This window comes from Harpegnathos saltator, unplaced genomic scaffold (genome assembly GCF_003227715.2).
Source record: "Harpegnathos saltator strain DR-91 unplaced genomic scaffold, Hsal_v8.6 scaffold432, whole genome shotgun sequence".
NCBI classification, from domain to species: Eukaryota; Metazoa; Arthropoda; class Insecta; order Hymenoptera; family Formicidae; genus Harpegnathos; species Harpegnathos saltator.
In genome coordinates, this window is record NW_020230242.1 from 35677 (window position 1) to 55720 (window position 20044).

General features: G+C 37.7%; 1 protein-coding gene across 1 annotated transcript; it reads right to left on the minus strand.

Annotated features, from left to right (window-relative positions):
* Positions 1–14382: 14382 nt before the first annotated feature.
* On the minus strand, positions 14383–15105 carry LOC105192669 (uncharacterized). Its single transcript, XM_011156944.1, has one exon. It carries the CDS (start codon positions 15103–15105, stop codon positions 14383–14385), a length of 723 nt encoding a protein of 240 aa, XP_011155246.1.
* Positions 15106–20044: the final 4939 nt, after the last annotated feature.

A 20044-nucleotide genomic window follows, 5' to 3' on the forward strand; every position in this document is an offset into this window, starting at 1 on the left:
ATTCATCTAAAATTTATTAGACATTATTCTAACCATTTTCCTCTTATTTCAAGAGGATTCCCTCTGATATCAATTAATTTTCCTCTTACAGGTTGCATGAAAAGTACGCGGAGCGGAATCTATAAGTAAACGGTAGAATTATAAATTGTAATCGGTTATATGGAATCACTCTTCACATGAACCTAGGTTAGGTTTCATTTCCATCTGTCAATTCTTTCTGTGTTTACAAGCCAATTGAAGTTGACGGGTCAGTATATTTGTTTGCAATGGAAAATTTGAAACAGCGTGCAATGATTGAGTTCTTTGTTAAAAAAGGTTTAAAGGCAATGGAAATTCATTCCGAGATGGTAAATGTGTTAGGGGAATCTACTCCTTCAAAAACAATGGTTTGTAAATGAGCACTTGAGTTTCAACGTGGTCGTACAAGCATTGAAGATGATCCACGCAGTGGACGTCCAAAAAGCACATCAACACCAGAAATCATTGAGCAAATACATGTTATTGTTTCTGAAGATCCAAGTGTGACTACGCGTGAAATTGTTCATACCATAGGCATTTCAGATGAACGGGTACGGCATACTTTGCATAAAGAATTACAAATGAAAAAGGTGTTTGGAAAAGTGGTTCCGCATACGTTAACAATTCAACAAAAACTCGCTCGAAAGCAAATTTCTCAGCGTCATTTGAATCGTTTTAAGAAGAATAAAACCAATTTTGTGCGTCGTTTTATAACTATGAATGAGACTTGGATCATCCATAGTTCCATATCACCATGATCCTAAATTGAAACAGGAACATTTACAGTGGACTGAAGCTGGATATTCAGCTCCAAAGCAAACAAAGCATGAAAGATCGGCAAAAAAAGGTTTCACATCAGTTTTTTGGGATGCTAAAGGGATTTTGTTAATTGACTATCTGGAAAAAGGTAAAACAATTAACTCTGAATATTATTGTAACCTTTTGGGTCAATTGGACGCAAAAATTCGTGAGAAAAGACCTGATTTGCAGCACAAACAAATCATTTTTCACCAAGACAACGCATCTGTTCACACAAATGTTTTGTCAATGTCTAAATTCACTGAATTGAAGTACAAATTGCTTGATCATCCACCGTATTCGCCAGATTTGGCACCCAGCGACTTCTATCTGTTCCGAAACCTGAAACAATTCCTCCGTGGAAAGCATTTTTTGTCGAATGAAGAAGCTATAGCAGCCGTAGAGGCATATTTCATAGACCTTCCAAAAACACACTTCCGCGATGGAATAAAATTATTGGAGAGCCATTGGGCCAAGTGTATTGAAGTTAATGGAGACTATATTGAAGAATAAAATCATTTTTAGAATTAGATATTCTTTATTTCAGTTTCGCTTCGCGAACTTTTCACGCAACCTGTATATGAAGAGGAATATGTTAATTTGATGTCGACTTCTTTTGTTCAATCATGCTCCGCCTCCAGACATGAACGAAAAAATAATCATATGCTCATGGGTCGGAATATTTGGAACGCTTTTCAAAAAAGTACAGTCTGTCTACTAAGAGCGTGGTCGGCCTTACTTATAACTGATAAACGGTACCGCCCTAAATCTTTTGTGAGCCGATAGATGGATACTTTGTCCTTGATATACTAGCAAGAAAGATTCAGTTGGAATCCTGCTTTAACACTACGTCAAGGACAAGCAAAATTAAAGTCAGAAGGTTTAGATATATCGCTTGAAACTATCCGAACTCATCTCCGCACTCATGACCTGAAATGGCGCAACAAAATAAAGAAACTTCTGTTGACCGAAAAACATGTGACGAAGCGACTCGCTTGGGCCCACGAGAACATCGATCAAGATCATAGCAACGTAATTTTTACCGATGAATGTTCTATATGGGCACGTTGTATCCTGACGCGAGCCTGGTCGACTTCCACCAATAGGCTTGTCCAGTGAACAGTAAAACACGGAGTAAAGGTGCATCTTTGGGGCTGCTTCTCAAAGCAGGGATTTGGCACTTTGCACCTGTTTACCTACAACCTGAATGCCGAGAAAATGCTGAAAATATACAAAAAGGCTTTGTTACCGTCTGCCAAACGTTGGTTCGTCGATAAAAATGAGGTTTGAATTCTGCAGCAGGACAACGATCTTGAACACCGCAGCAAGCTCTGTACCGAGTGGAAGAAGCAATCTGGCATCATTACATTGGATTGGCGTCGCAGTCGCCCGATGCAAATCCCATAGAAAATGTGTGGGCATACATTAGCAGAAGCAGAAGCTTCGTGGAAAACGCACGTACACTTTGAACAGTTATATATTGCGAGATTCGTCGGATTTGGAGATCCTTGCCGCTAGAATACGCCGTCAATTTGATCCAAAGCATGCCTCGGAGATGCCAGGCAATTATGGACGCCGGTGGTGACTGGACGCATTATTGACATTATTGCATCCTTCTTCTCATCGAATACAATGCATATATGTATTTAAAAATTTTATTTAATATATTTTTTTATAAATTAACCCGACCACGCTCTTACTTGACAGACTGTACATGACGTATCAAGAGGTAACTCCCGGATCTTTAGCGCGGTGACCTGGATGTATCGGCGCAGATACAAATTTTCATGCACTGTCGACATAACGGCGGAAATAAAGGCGCCGATAAATTACAAACTTACCGAAAATACGTGAAGATTCCTAAGGAGAGCATAAGCGTCATAAAGGATATCATGCCTCGTAAATTTCATTAATTTTTTGCTGTCCTTATAACAATCGCAAATATATTCTCACCTTGGATCCGTTCGTTCGTCTTTTCGTTTTACCTTGTTCGTCTTTCCGTTCATTTTCTCTTTTGATTTCGGTCTTTTCTTCAATAGTAGACAGAAATGTGGCTCGAGAAACAAAAGGCGATCTCTCGCCTTTTACTGCTCTTATACGTTCTGGCGAAACTTCTCTGCTTTCCGCTAACATAATACGTCGCATTTGTCTTAAATATACTTTCGTCTCATCTGCAAAGCAAAGTCGGCTAGTTATAGGACGTTGTAACGTTGTCCTATGTATGACAAATGTCCACTAGGCACGAAATGTTTATGGAACTCGGACACGACAGCCTGCCTTAAGGACAGCCACTCCTGCGATTAGAAACGAATCGGGCAATCGTTTTGGGCTCTCGGCTGGCGAGCAAACAGGAAACGCACAGCGAAGACGAATTCAGTAAAATTCCCGTTCATCAAATATTTAAATCGGTAATGACGCACGACGGAGGGTCCAAAGGACCTGTTTTTATATTTATTACGGCCGGACGACCGGATGTCGATGTTTTTGAGCTTTGGCGCAATGTTAACTCTTCCGCTCCGTAATGCGGCTGGGCAGCACGGCATTATTCTTGACCGCACACACACACACACACACACACACACACACACGTCGCGTTTCTTATTAATAGTGCGGCAGCACGTAAGCTGCAGGCCATGCTTTCACGTTCCACTGCTATTTATGAATAAGGTACCAGCCAGGCTTTAGTTGCGCACAAAATATAGATGAACCTTTTACTACCGAACAAGTAAATCCACGTGGCACCGGCGAGTCAACTCGTCTGGTAAAACTCAGATTCAGTAATGAATATCAATCTGCGTCGAAAAACTGCGACGAATTTGTCGGACCAATCGGGTTGACCCTGCGTAGACACGACGCTCTCACAAATATCGATCTTCTGTAAGTATCTGCAGTACCGGCCAAAAATATACTACCTTTAACCATTTGAGCCACGAATTTTTCCTTTCAACCGATTTCTATAAAATTTTGTATTCAGGGATTTTTTGAGTCGCTGATTACGTGAATCCGTTGTCAGATTTTCGAAATTCAAAATGGCGAATCCAATATGGCGGATGTAAAATTCAGAATTTAACCAATTTCCGTGAAACTAGGTACCTAGCGGTTTTTAATGTCGCTAATTACAAATCCGTTGTCAGATTTTCGAAACTCAAAATGGCGTACAAATCTAGGTTTTTTAAAATTCTCGCTGTATTAAATCAGTCATCGTGAATTTTGAAAATCTGATGATGGATTCATAATTAGCGACCTAAAAATCCCTCAATATCAATGTTTCTAGAATTGAAGTTTTTTTTAAGTTTTTCGCCCGACATATTGGATTGATAATCTCGAATTTTGAAAATCTGATAATGAATTCGTAATCAGTGGCCCAAGAAAACCCTAGATACCTAGTTTCACGGAAATTGGTTGAATTTTTAATTTTATGTCACCATATTGGATTCCTTATTTTGAATTTCTAAAATCTGACAACAGATTCGTAATCAACGCCCCAAACAAATCCTTGCGTATCAATTCTCAGATAAAAATAATTAATTCTTCGCCTTGCCATACATTTATTTTTAAAAACATTTTATTGTGTTTACTTATTTACTATTAGCAATAATAAATTTAAAATATTTATAAGTAATCACAATTATTTTACATTAGTTAGGGTCTTAAGAAGCTAAAAAATATAATTGCTAAGAAATCAATCGTTAAAACTGCTCATAAAATATAAACAACTGACGGAATATAGGTAGGTCTCTGCCTGCGTCACAAAGGGTTAAGATATTTGAGCATAACTTGGTTTGAAGTGTATGGATATATATATTAGGTCATAACATGTTTTGATAACAGATGCAGCTTACCGAACAAAGCATAATACTTTCAATCAAACAACATCTCGTGAAAATTTTGAATCCGGTTTCTTTACCATGAAGGAAGTTATGCTCAAAAATCCTAAAACTAATATATTTTTGGTTGATTTTGGTACTACAGAAAAATTTATTTCAATTTGGAAATTGTGTATTTTTATATTAATTTACCATCAGTCGCTGCAGCAGAATTCTACGATGGCCGACATCCCGAGTAGAAAAATTAATAGGGCTTTGGTAAGGGCCTGATTATTTTTCTCTAACATTCAGTTCATCAATCAGAGCTAGTAGTGATAGAAAGATAAGGACCTTACAAGATATATAATAAATGGTTTAGTGGGTTCTTATAAAGCAATATTATAAAGATCTTAAGAGGAAATATTAACAGGGGTTTTATGAGACAATATTAAGAGGACCTCAGGGTATCGAGGGATCATATTAAGATATGGAGTTAAAATCCATTCTAAAATTTGAGATATTCACTCTTGCAATTGCGATTCGAAATATTTTTATTATTGCTGGAGTAAAAATATTCGTTCTTTTCATTCCAAGAAATTTAGACTGCAATTTCTTTATTTCTTTATAACCTTGTTCTTTTTAACCTATATAACAAGAATTTCTTATTTTGAAAATATAGCATACTTTACGCATAATCCTGCTATTGGTTTCATTAAAGTTTGCTGCATTTCAAAACGAAGGCAACATTAGAAAAATCCTTAGAAAGGACTAATGAAATAAAACTAATAAATGAAATAAAACTAATAAAATTTATTTTTAATTACGATATAATTAAGAAATCTTTAAAAGAATAAGATAGAGCATACCTGCTAAAACAATACTGAACTATGATAATTTTATTACATGCTTCAGATCTTATTAATTTTTTATAACAAACTTGACTTTGTATATCTAAAGCATCCTTAAAAAATCCTTCTAAGGCCCATATCAGTTGTTCATGTTAAAGCCTTACTTATTAAATCCAAGTCATCCCTTAAAAATCCTTCTAAGGCCCTTCTCAGTTTTTTCTATCAGTCTTATTTCACAAAATCTAAGGCATCCTTTAAAAATCCTGCTAAGACCCTTCTCAGCTTTTCCTATCAAAGCTTTATTTCGCAAAATCTAAGGCATTCCTAAAAAATTCTTCTAAGGCTCTTCTCAGCTTTCCCTATCAAAGCCTTATTTGTTAAATTTAAGGCACTCGTAATAAATCCTTCTAAGGTCCTTATCAGTTTTCCTTATCAAAATCATATTTCGTAAGATCTAAGGTATCCTTAAAAGATCCATCTTGGAGCCTGACGTAATAATAATGATAGACATCCCTTTTCAGGGCATCCTACTTTCAGCCTTATCGGGACCTTATGCTTCATGAGGATAGCCCTAAGAATTTTTTGCTCGGGATGACGGCGGTTTGTTGTTTGCGTGAAAGTATAAGCAAACGCGATACGCCGAATTTCGCGGGTAATGAGACAGGAAGACGCCCCGACGTTAATTTTACGCTCGAAAAGTGGAGTCACGCGTCCGTTTATCGACATGCGCGTGATAAATACGTGGCTCGCGATAACCGGCAAGAACCACCCCGGAATCGTTCAGTGCCCTCGCAAAGCGGAAGCACATCCAACGCGATATCGTGTGCGCCGTATGCGCAGCGCGAGTGCGACAAATTCATGCGTTTAATTCGGCCGCGCGTGTATTCGGGTCAGTGAATATCCCATAATCATGAAAATCAAGTACGAGTAATTTCCGTGGCTTTAATAAACGGCTCTCCCGCGTCCGGTGGCCCCGGTGGCGATAAATAATTCATGAAGTTCCGGGGCTATAGGCGGTCTCCGGCTTCTATCTTCCGATTGCACGGCACTTGATACGGTAATAAGATAGATACGCGCGAGTCCGGGCCTCTTTCCTTCGATCCCGGTCGGCCGAATCGGATTAACATAGACCCGGAAGTGATATCGCAGTTGCATGCGGTGACACGATAAATTTGATCAACGCGAACAAACGATAATTGTATTCTGCCGCTGCCGCGCTCTCGGCTTATTATGTATCGATGTAGAGATTACGCTATCACTTGCGCGCTACATCACGGTTTATTGGCGCTCGCGTGCGCGATCTATTAATACTGCGGGACTGAATGAATTGCCGATGCCATGCCTGTTGTATTGTCAAATAGAAATCGAGCCGTACATCGCCGCCGATCGATCGTGCTAAATTTGCGTCGCGTGACGTCGACACTGACAACAACGATCGCATGATCTGTGCTGTTTGATATCGACACGGCTCGATACTTTGCACGCGGCGCGGAAATACACCATCGGAAATGCAACCAACAAAATCCGCGAATATCCGCTCCGCTCGCGATAAATCTCACCATCGTTCGCACGATTGCCAATTCCGGAGATTTCCCACGCTTGACGTTACAATGCCATCCTGGCCAGCGTCATTCATTCTGAATTGAGCGCATATATTTATCATTTCTGCAGAAAGTTTGAATTTGTAAAAATGTTATTTCTTGACGAACGCGCGCCCGACGAGAGGTCTTCTTTTCCTCTCTCTCGACCCGGCCGAGAACGCCGTGCTCCCCACGATTTTCGCGAGTTTTCCCCCGAGCGACTCTCGACGTATATTCTCCCGGGACGTACCGGAATTTGTCATGTACTTTTTCGTCAAATCATCGAGCACCGGTTGCGTCGGAACGATTGCGGTCGCGCGGGTGCAGTGGATTGAAACGAATGCGAAGCGATCGAAATGCATCGACGAACTCGGTTATCAATGCGAACAATGGCGAGAGTTTAATTCAAACACGAACCACACACGTCACGTGGCGTAGCGCCAGGGTTGAGAAGCAACTCATTACTTGTAACGAAGTTACAGTTACAGTTATCTTTTTTTGGTAACTCAACTTCGCTCCGTTTTTGCCGTCTGTAACTGTAATTTAACTTGGTTACATTTGTTTGATAACTAGCTTAACTAATTTAATAGTTACTTTAATGGTTACTTTATATATTGGTTACTTTATATATTAAACTTAAGTTTCTGACAGACCAGCGCGATAACGCAACGTGCGACGCTTGATATCAAATAAGCGTACAGTTATTCTAACTGCATTTGGAAAACACGTTGTTGCGTGTTTAAAATTATTTATGCAAGTAGAACTTTGATTGCAAATTTAAGAAAACATATGAGTGTATGTCTTTATTTATAAAATATCAATATATTTTTTAGTGAAAGAATTTAATTTTTGATGTTAAGATTACTTTTAGTATTTTTAGTGTCTATTATTCTCATCAAATTCATTCACTTTCTTATAATTGTTATTAATAGTCTTAAAGAATAAATATGAATTGCTTATTTAAATGAATGAATCTAATTTGTAAAATTATATACAATATGAGAAATATAATAATCAACAAACCACCACTTTTATACACAATTGAAGGAATTTACACAATTACAAAATCTAAAATAATAGTACAATTATTGTAAAAAAGTAACTGAAAAGTAACGACTCGTTACTTTCTAAACAACTATAACTGTCACATGTTATTTTTGAAGATAACTTGTAACTGTAATTAGTTACTTTTTCAGTGAAAAAAACTATAACTTTAACTAGATACTTTTACAAACTAGATAACTTTCCCAACCCTGCGTAGCGCATACAGCATTTGGATGTAAATCGCATTGATCGCGGCGATATTGATCGACGAGGAGAGTCATCGCGCGAAAAGACTATTTTTCGCGAGAGCATGAAATTATTTTAAGTAAATTCAGGAGTCACCTGTAGCGCTTTGGCGTTTAGCGCAAACAAAATCTAAAATTGAGATTCTCGCTAAAAATAGAACTAAAGGACCGCAAGCTCGACTCCTGGCTGAGAGGCAGCATCTTTTGCAAACGTGCCGGATCTATTGGCTTGAATAACAAATAATAGCATTTTTAGGTCAAAGTGGAAAGACTTTAACGAAAGGCCGTCGTTCATTGAGAGATTCCAAATTCCTTTTGCGCGGTTCCTCGCATGATAAGTTTTGACTCCCGGTTTCCATTAACAATACCGACGTCTATTAAATCAAAAGATCGCCCACAATCGAGGCTCATCGCCGTAGATTGAAATTTCCGTCTTTAAATTTCTTGGACCAACGTCATTTCCCAAAGTTTGGGTGTGTATTGTTAGGTGCAAATACTGTTTTTGTCATCGCATATTACCTTCTCTAAATTCATGTAACGTCGTGAATGGTCGTTACTTGCGTAAATTTCTTCGAAAAACTCATTTTGATTAACCAGTTAGTAACCAAACTCCTCAAAAATGTGTGGCAACAAAAGTTTAGCGCAAACGACGAATCCATACTCAAGCAGACCTCTGTATTGTATACGAATTGTACCGCAGCATGAAAATAAAATAGATAATAAACAGACAATAGATAAATAGACGATAAAGGATAAATTAAAACAGAAACTCGGTTTGCTTCCCTTGTGGAACATAAGCGCTTCGTGATATTCTGAGAAGAGGATAAATTCCTCTTTTGAACGCATGACAATGACTTTTCAAAAATTTGTGACAAATATGGTTTAAGATTCTATTATCAAGAAAAATATATTCATTGCCGGAGATAACTATTATTTTAGAAAAAGAAAAATAAACAAAGCACCCAAAGAAAAGTAATTTCGGAACAAGTGAAATCATTTAAATTTTAGAAAATTTTATTTTTATAGTATATAGCCTCGAGAGGATTCCTTTAAAATTAAGAGGAAAATATTATAAACACATTATTCTTAAAGTTAGAGGGATTATATGTTATATGTATAATGCAAATCTTATTGATTTTAATATAAATTTCCTCTTATACACAGATTATTTAATTCTTTTTAAGAGGATTATTATTTATTCTTACTGTACTTTATTCTTACTGGTTGTACTAGTTAATTTGAAAAAATTATTATAACCTACAGGGAAAAATAATATATATATATACACTCAAACGCAAAAAACCTGGTACACTAAAAATTTGGGAAAAAATTACAAAATTTCAAATGATCATAACTTGGTAAATAATGAAGATACAAATATGCGCAGAAATGCAAAATTGAAGCTTGAAACGTCCTCTTTAAGAATATCTGAATGGCAATTATGCTCGGCCATTTTTTTCAAAATGGCGGATGATAAAGTGAAAGGATGCAAAATTGATAATCAAAGGTCCGTGTTTGCGATGATGCATGGTGTGCATCAGGTATCGCAGCGTAATGGGACCAAATGCACATGAAAGTATAGAGTGTTATCTTTAAAATGCTACTTTACCGAGCTCGATGTGATCATTTTTCACTGAGTTGTTCCAAATTTTGCTAAAAATGCAGTTTTCTTGTTAAATTTGCATAATTCAGTGAATAAGTATCGCATCAAGCTCTATAACGAAGTATTTTAAAGAAAACATTCTATACTTTTAGGTACTTTTCGTCCCATTGAGCTGCGACACTTACTTTGCTCCATGCGTCGTCGCACGCTCGAACCTTTTTTTAGCAACTTTTCATGTTCTCCTTTTTATCACCCGCCATTTTGAAAAAATATCGTTGCGCACAATTTCGATAGATCTTTCGAAAAGTACGGTTTCAAAGCTTTCAAACCGTTTTTGAAATTTGCTGCTAGGATATTTAGGTGTCGAGATATTCAATTTCGAATTTGCAACAAATGTCGATTCAGCGAGGCTTAAGGGGCTAAGAGGCTCTGCGGTTCGTTTGGCTCTTTCATAATTTCAATAGCCGCGTTCATTATTCTCTATACAATAATTTACACAATTTTGCGAATTGGAAATTTAATTTTTATTAAAAGTTATCATTCTTTACCCTTCAGTTACGCATGATCACTGTGGTATACACTTTAGTTCGCGAAGCTGTCCCTAGCTCTCTACCTTCTCCGTACAATTGGCCATTATGGTACACAGCTTGAATATGCTGTTCAGGATCGCGCCTGAGTTCGCGGTGACCCGGCGCGCGGGATGCCGAGTCGCTGGACGCCACCTGAACGTCGAAATTCCCTGGCGCTCCTAGTCCACGGAGCCGCCGCGACGCGGCGATCTGGGTTGTCGCGCGCGCGAGCCCCTCGGCTCGCACGCGAGTTCGAGCTGCCCAGGGCATATAAGAGTACCCTCGGAGACGATCAGAGATTGCCTTCGTATAGCTTTTGGCCTTCGTACGGTCCACCGCCGATAGTGGCACTATCTCTTGTACGCTGGACTTCGCGAGTTTGTCAGTACGCCGGGCTTACGTTCTGGCTTGACTGAGATTCTGTCGGTGCGCCGGGCTTTAACGCCTGGCTTGACTGGATTTTTCTTAAATGTATGTGCCAAGACAATAAACAAAGACAAACAATTTTCCTTTTCCGAACGTGTTCACTCCGATAAGCGCTGCCTCGTGCGACTTTTCTTTTTCCGTGATCTTTTCCTTTCGAGGCGCGTTGCTTCGTGCAACTTCATCAATTTAAACCATAATTGATTGTTTCGCATCGAAATTATTGCGTCGATTATGGCGACGATAAATCCTGAAAAGGCTGCTCAAGTTATTGCTTTAATTGAAGATGGCAGAAGTCGAAGGTACGTTGCTCAGGCACTTGATTTGTCAATGTCAACTGTGCAACGTGCTTATGCCAGGTACTTACAAACCAATTCTTTTCATAGAAGGCCTGGTTCGGGACGTCCTCGATGTACCAATCACAATGATGACCGATTTATTGTTTCAAATTCATTAAGAGACAGACATCGAACATCTGTTCAAATTAGAAACAATTTAAGGGATGTCCGCAACATTAATGTATCCGTTAACACCGTTCGGAGAAGATTAAAGGAACAAAATCTGCTTTCGCGCAGGCCAGCAGCTGTACCTTTGCTTAAATGTCACCATCGCGTAGCTCGACTCAATTTTGCAGTTGAGCATAGAGATTGGACTTACGCAGACTGGAGCAAAGTACTCTTTAGCGATGAATCTCGTTTTTGTGTCTATTCTCCAGATGGACGAGAACGAGTTTATCGTCGCGGTGTAGAACGATTTGCAGACTGTACGGTAAGTGAGAGGCATAGCTACAATGGAGGCTCTGTAATGATTTGGGCAGGAATTTCAGCTAATGCTCATACAGATCTGCACTTTTTGGACAAGAATATGAACGCAGATGTATACGTGGAAGACATACTCATTCCGTATGTTGTTCCGTACGCACCCTTCATCGGAGAGAACTTCTTGTTTATGCAAGACAATGCTCGACCACACACTGTGAGAAGAGTGCTTGATTTCTTCGATGAAGTTGGCATAAATCGACTCGATTGGCCAGTAAATAGTCCAAATTTAAATCCAATCGAACACTTATGGGACAACCTCGGCAGGAAAGTACGAAATCACGTACCTGCTCCTCAGTCACTGCGAGAACTGCGAATAATTCTCAAAAACGAATGGAATACAATTACGCAGGATGAAATTAAAAGACTAATAAGGAGTATGCCTGATCGTATGAATGAGGTAATACGCGCACGAGGCAGTCATACCCACTATTAGTACACACACACCACACACACAGCAGAGAGGGTTTGGAGTCATTAATTACTGCAGGAGTGACAAACTGTAGGGTCCTTATCTCTGCTGTAACACCACACACACACACACATACACACACACACACACATACGCACACGCACACGCACACGCACACGCACACGCACACGCACACGCACACGCACACGCACACGCACACGCACACGCACACGCACACGCACACGCACACACACACACACATACCGCAGTTATTTGAATATCATCTGCAGATTCGCAAAAATAACCTAAACTTACTATTTTGACAATTTCATGATTGTTTAACATAAATATATTATCTGGTTGCTCTGCACTAATATAAACATTTTTATATTTCAATTTTAATATTAATCGATTATTATGTGTAACTTTTTTCTTTGTTATAATAAAAAATGCTGATTGAATTGCAGCTTTCCTTTTAATAATTCTCTTTTCATGTATGCGTCTACATATTTGAGCTAATGGTTTGTTAGCAGTACATAATAATTTCTTTATTTCCCCTAATTGGCTTTCAAACGGAAATGCTGATAAATCATTAAGTGTATAATCTTATCTAACGTCATCCGCTAAATGGATAAGATAGTGCGCATTTAATATTGGGTGAGTGCAAAAGTTCGTGCGGAGTTTCAATAGATGGAGTTATAAGCGTCGTAAAGTGTTGTCATTAATACTTCCATCTACATATTATATAACGTTGGAAAGGTGACGTCTTCAGCTGTTATTAAAAAAAAAATCATTTGTTTTCATACAAACTGCTTCGAGAAATATCACTTTAAAAATGAGTATCGATAAGGTGCATTTACGACATGTTATGCTTTACGAGTTTCGGAAGGGAAAAAACGTTGCCGCAGCCGTAAAAAACATTCAGGATGTTTATCAGGATGAAGCACCAGCTAAACGAACTGTGGAAAAATGGTTTGCTAAATTTCGGCGCGGAGAATTTAACCTTGAAGACGAGCCACGCTCTGGTCGACCTTCTGACATTGATGATGATGTTTTGCGTACTTTAGTGCTCAATAATCCGCGAATTTCAACAGAAGAAGTTGCTACAGCACTAAACGTTGACCGATCAACCGCTTTTCGGCGTTTAAAAAAGATGGGATTCGATTTGAAGCTCGATATATGGGTGCCACATTTGCTGACCGAGAAGAACAAAATCAAGCGAATTTCTGCAGCCGTTTCTTTACTCGGGCGGCTCAATAACGAGTCGTTTTTGGATCGACTAGTGACGGGCGATGAGAAATGGGTCCTCTACAACAATGTTCAGCGCAAACGGACATGGAAACAATCAGGTGAGTATAGTGACGCAATGCCAAAGGCCAGTTTGCACCCGATGAAAGCTCTCTGTTTGGTGGGATTGCAAGGGCATAATCTATTTCGAGCTTCTCCCCGCTGGCGAAACGATTGATTCGGACAAGTACTGTCGCCAATTAACCAATCTGAATCGAGAAATAAAAGAGAAACGTCCGATTTTGTCAAATCGCAAGGGAGTCGTCTTTCATCACGACAACGCCAGACCACACGTTTCGAAAAAGACGCTGCGCAAACTGAAGAGCCTGAAATGGGATGTCTTAACGCATCCACCGTATTCTCCTGATATCGCACCATCTGACTATCACTTGTTCCGGTCATTGCAAAATTATTTAAATGGAAAAACCTTTGACTCTTTGGAGGCCTTAAAAAACGGCGTCTCTTCGTTCGTTGAATCTAAACCGCGCAGTTTTTATGATCGAGGCATCCGTATGCTGCCAGAACGTTGGGAAAAGATTATAGAAAACGATGGAGAATATATCATTGATTGAATAAAGATTTTTGTTTGCCTAATCACTGTGTGACTTTTACTCACAAACTCCGCACGAACTTTTGCACTCACCCAATACATGAGATTCTTTACCATAAAACTTAGGTAAAAGGACAAAATATGTTTTTAAATAGGATCGCGCAGTATCATTAAAGTGTTGTGCAACATTCTTCGTACATAATATCCGTAAAGCGACATGTAGAAGTAAAAAATGATCATATAATTCGGGCGATATTATTTCCTTGAATATAATAGGACCAGTATATAATGCTATGAAACGCAGTTCCGACGCTTTTAAATTTGGTACGAATGGCCGTAGTTTTCGCTGAAATTCGTTGGGAATAAACCGTTTTATAAATGTTACTCGTTCAGATAATTTTTTTTAAGACTTGACTTTAATCGCACAGCAGTTTTGTTGAAGAGTAGATCCATTACATAAAACTTTTTTATGATTCCTAAACAACACATATGCATATAATCTATAGGAAAACTATAAATTAAGTCGATTGGTGGCTGTATGTGCAATAATGGTGACATATTTAGATGGTGTTCTTTTTGCCGCTGTTCTCGAAATGATTGATCGGTTCTTGGATGACAATCATAATCAGGATAAACAACACGTTGATTAGGATATCCTACACGTGTTCCATTCACCTCGCACCGTTCGCAAGCTGCATATCTTCCATGTCCTTTAATTTGTTTTAAAAATTTCCTTGCAGGGATATCACAAATTATATGCAGTAGTTGTACAGTATATTTCTTTTTATCTACGACAATACCGTTCTTTTGTAATAAATTTATCTCTTCTATAAAATCATTCATGTATTCATCTACATTGCCTGGTTTTGTATCTCCGTAATATAACGCTACAGTAAAAGGTGAATATATATTTGGATTAAAAAGAACTTTGCACAATATGGCCCATAATTGCTTCGTACTAGAATTGTATGGAGATGCCCCATCAACATTTATTTGGAGAAGTATGCTATCATTTCTATGTACTTTTGGATCTACATATCCATTAAGACCATTCTCAATTCCTAAATATACATATTCACCGATACTATCTCCTACTCCTTTCATTGCTTTTATATTATATATAGCCCCTATAGTGTTTAAAAAAGTAACACTACTCTTAGGAAGTTGTGGCAATAGTCTTTTACGCAATATTAATAATAACTTGTCAAGATGTGCGCTTGGAATATTACAGGCTACTGCCTATCTTCTTAATTCATCAATTTCAAAATCATCCTGTGATATATTTACATTCGATTCATGTACATCAGATTCATCAATTTCAAAATCATCCTGTGATGTATTTACTTTCGATTCATCTACATCAAATTCATCAATTTCAAAATCATCCTGTGCTTTATCTACATCACATTCATTTATGCTTGTATCATGTTCCGAATAATTAACATTATCACTCTCAAAAGTATCGATATTAATGTTATGATATTGTACTGCACTCTCACTCACATCACTGTTGGAATGTCGTGATACTTTCTTTGCAATATCTTCATGGAAATCAGTTGTATCATATGTTATATCATCAGTTTCATCTGTATAATAATAAAGAACATAACAATATAAAGAATACTGTTAGTAATATCATTACTACGTTAGTAATCATTACTGTTAGTAATGTCGTTCATTGAAGAAAGTATATTTAAAAGTTCGCGAGCATTCTAATGTTTCTAATTGTTTCTGTGTAAGCTCTAATTTATAAATAGATATGTCATATCTAAATTAACTAAATTGAATACATTACTTGAAATAAGCAATGTAGAAAAATAAACAGAAATTGAACATTAGAAATATGTTTATATTTTAATATTCAACATCGCAACGTCTTTGCAACGTTATTTCAATCTAATTAATAAATTATTACAAATTATAGAGTAATGTATGCATACTTCTAAAATAAGAACATGAAGCAACATTTGCTAATGCAGATTGAATGCGCCGATGTTTTCGTATACGTTTACGTGTTTTTTCTTTTATATTCATATCATCCATGCTAGAAAATTATAGTTGCACACTGCATTTATCAAATATCTTACTGATTGTTTATACACATATTTTCTTATTGAGAATGTATGAAGACATTGAACATAATAATGTTGATATTAACTTATTAGTGTAACTATATATACTGGAAGTTGAGCCTTAAATAAATTACGGTCTATAGATACAAGAGTTGTTTTAAGCTTTAAGTCTTAAGAAATTGAACAATCACAATCGATTATTCTTCTCACATTCAATTATGATTGGCCAATTTCTTAAAGCTTAGAGTTTGAAACATCTTTTGCAGACTGGACTTACAGCTCAGCATTAAAAAAAGAAAACTAAATATCGAAGATGCAATATACAAATTTACTAGTCTATGTAGGCTTTATCCGTAATATTTGTCATAATTATTGTAAATTTTACTTTGGGCGTGTTATAATCATGACAGCTTATATACATGTAAAATGAGAGAATTTAATAGTAATAATAATAATAGAATATAAATAATAAATTCGTTATCTCACGCTAAACACAGGTTAATCATTTGATCTCCTCGCTTCCTTCGCTCCAAAAGTCTATCGAGCTTACAACAGTCTTTTTCGCCAATTTACTCGTTTTCTCTCTGACTTCTATTTGACCCTATGCTTTATTCATCTCGAATATTTATATTGTTTTTTTACAATTCGATCGACTTTCACCACATCGATTTATAAAAGATTTTAAAATTTTTCTAAGTATGTTTATCGGTGTTTACACCTATACGACTAAACGATCCTGCGATTTGTACTCGGGATAACTTCAGAAAATTATTTAAAACAAGATAGATCAATTTCTACTCGGGATAACTTCGGGAAATTATACTTGAAAAAAGGTAGATTTTTTCTAATTAGTACAAGCTGTTTAATCATGACAAGCTCGCTATATGCCTTAGCGTTATATAATAGTACCATCTATAAGTTATGCTATCTATGTTACTACTAGATTATTACGAAACATATTTTTATGAAATAACATAACCTTTCTCTTGGATCTGCTGATCAATTAAAAATGGCCAGCAACTAGATTATAACTAGATTGTTTTCTGAAGAAACAGCGCCATCTAACATCATATTTTCAGTATAATTATTAGACAACAACTGGATTAGTAAGACTGGTTAAGAATATTTTGCCAATCACGAGCTAATGACTAGCTAGAAAACTTATCTAGTCAATACTAGCTCGCTACTAGTCTCTAAATTGGACTGACTAGATTCGTTTCTGCTCGGGTAGCCGTCTTTGATCAGATTGAATTTAGCTGAATTTAATCTAAAGGTCAACCTCGCACACAATCGAACCGCACCAGTCGGGCGGTGTTACGAGCTAACCTAATCACAAACAAAAAAAAAAGAATACCAAAATTCTACACAACAAAAGAAAAGAAAGGATCTAAGAGAACAGAAAATAATTATCACGCGCAAAATCAAAGGACCAACGCAGTGATCGGCTTTGCTCCGTGAGCAACGCAAGTCGCAACCGCTAACAAAGAAGCGCGAGAGGACCTGAACGAGAGATCAGGCGTCGAGAAAGAATTGAATCGGAACGCGAAGTGAAGTTGTGGTTTCCATAGTCATATATATATATCTCCTCTCTTTCTCGCCGCCAATGTCTCGTGTCGGTCTAGGCACGAGCTTGGTTGTCGAAATTCCAGAAGATTCAGCCGTGTCGTTACTTCGCTGAGATCAACAATGTTCAAATTACAATAGAGCGATCGAACGAATTTGGATGTAATGCTTCGGCTGTTTATTTTGGAACTGGGTCGCTTTATCGAGGCTTCTTCTGCCTGCTATCCCAAAATATCATAACACGGCAGCGATACGAAAATATTCGTTGAAACTTCGTTTACCTTTTTTTCTTTGTTTTTCATATTTCCAAGCGGACTCACGAACATTTATCAAATCAAAAAATTGTTCTTAAGGAAGTTTCATGTATTCAAGAGGCCTCTCTAATTACATAAATGTAAAGTTGCCTTCGCTTCCCCTTTAAGTAGGGAACCTACTTTATAAAGTCAAAATTTTCGATTTTTTTTTACATAAATCGATAGTAGTATTCGTTGATAATATACTCCTAAAGTTATGGAGCGAAATTCGAAGTGGTTCGATAGATGCAGCTCACGGAACAAATACGCGTTATGCAGATAAGGTCACAAGGTAAAGAAGCATGGAGAGTCCAAACGTCCATCAAGATCGCGAAAAAGACAGTTTCATGGCAGTAGATTTACGGAACAAGACAATGAGAATGTGGAGCAGAATGCCAGCGGAAAAAAAATAAAGAGTGTGAGTAGTGAAGATATAATTTATAATCCGATGCATTATTATAGAATAGTAGAATTTTTGTCAGTGTTTGGCGCACTCGCGGAGTTGCTTATTTGTAGGCAGTGCAAGCAAAATGTAAAATTCGAAGAATCCGATAACTGCGGTTTTGGTTTTAAACTTATTGTTAAATGTGTTTGTGGTCACAAAGAAATGAATTCAGGGCCATTGATTAATACCAGTTTCGAAATAAATCGGAGAATCGTCTTTGTTATGAAATTCTTAGGTATCGGCCAAGAAGGCATAAAAATATATTAGTAGACTAATGGATATCAATTCAAAGTATAAACAAAACTGCATACGATCAGATTGTGCGACATATTAGTATACACACACAGTGACGCATTCAGTGTTGCATATTTTATGTAAAAAAGCCGTTGAAGAAGAAAAAGAAAATGTCAACAATGGAAGACCTCCAACAGAGTTCAAAATATCTGGCGATGGATCATGGAAGAAACGTGGGTTTACTTTACTATACGGTATAACGATGCTGAACGGAAATTATACTGGCAAAGTAATAGATCTCGTCGTAAAAAGTGGCTACTGCCAAGCCTGTACGTTTTGGAACAAGAAAAAAGGTACCGAAGAGTACATTGAGTGGTATGAACAGTACGAAGAAGAGTGTTTTGCAAACCATGCCGGTTCCGCGGGTAAAATGGTGGTCGACGCTGTGCAAGAAATGTTTCTAAGGTCTAAGGAAAAATTCGGAGTGACGTAAGTAAATTATTAGGAGCGCAAAAAAGTTCTGAGCCCTAGATTTTATACTACTGAAACCACAATTTAAATTGCATTAATTTTCCCGCCCTCTTGCAGTTTTAAAGCAGTGACATTTGGTCTTTCGAAACATCGTGCGATTTGGCGTTTGATGCACATAACCTTAAAATCAACAGTGTTCACGATGGCAATAACAAAAGAGCATATTCGATTTTTCATCCACTTCGCGTTTCATATGAAGAAAAATGCTGCTGAAGCCACTGAAATGATCTGTGTTGCATATGGAGAGAACGCTATAAGTTATGCTACGTGTAAAAGGTGGTATCAAAAATTTCGCCAAGGAGATTTCAGTCTTGAAGATGAACCGCGTGCTGGACGCCCTCAAAAGATTGAAACAGACGAACTGCAAGCATTGTTGGATATAAACTCTGCATAAACTGAAAAGGAGCTTGCAGAGCAACTTGGCGTTACGCGACAAGCCATTTCCACACGTTTACATGCAATGGGAAAAGTTCAAAAGGAAGGCAGATGGGTTTCGCATGCACTATCCGAAGACAACAAAAATCGACAGCGTGACACGGCACTCACTTTGCTTTCAAGGTTCCGGAAAAAGGATTTTCTGCACCAAATCATTACAGATGATGAAAAGTGGATACTTTATGATAATCCGAAGCGTAAAAAATCATGGGTTGACCCTGGTCAACCTTCGACATCGACGCCAAAGACCAATATCCACGCCAAGAAGGTTTTGCTTTGCATATGGTGGGATTGGAAAAGTGTATTGTATTACGAGTTGTTACAGCCGGGTGAAACAGTAACGGCAGATCGCTATCAGCAACAATTGAGCAATTTGAGCGATGCGTTTGAAGAAAAGAGGCCATTTACTGGCAAAGGACGTCGTAAAGTGATACTGCTTCATGACAATGCCCGACCACATGTTGCGAAAA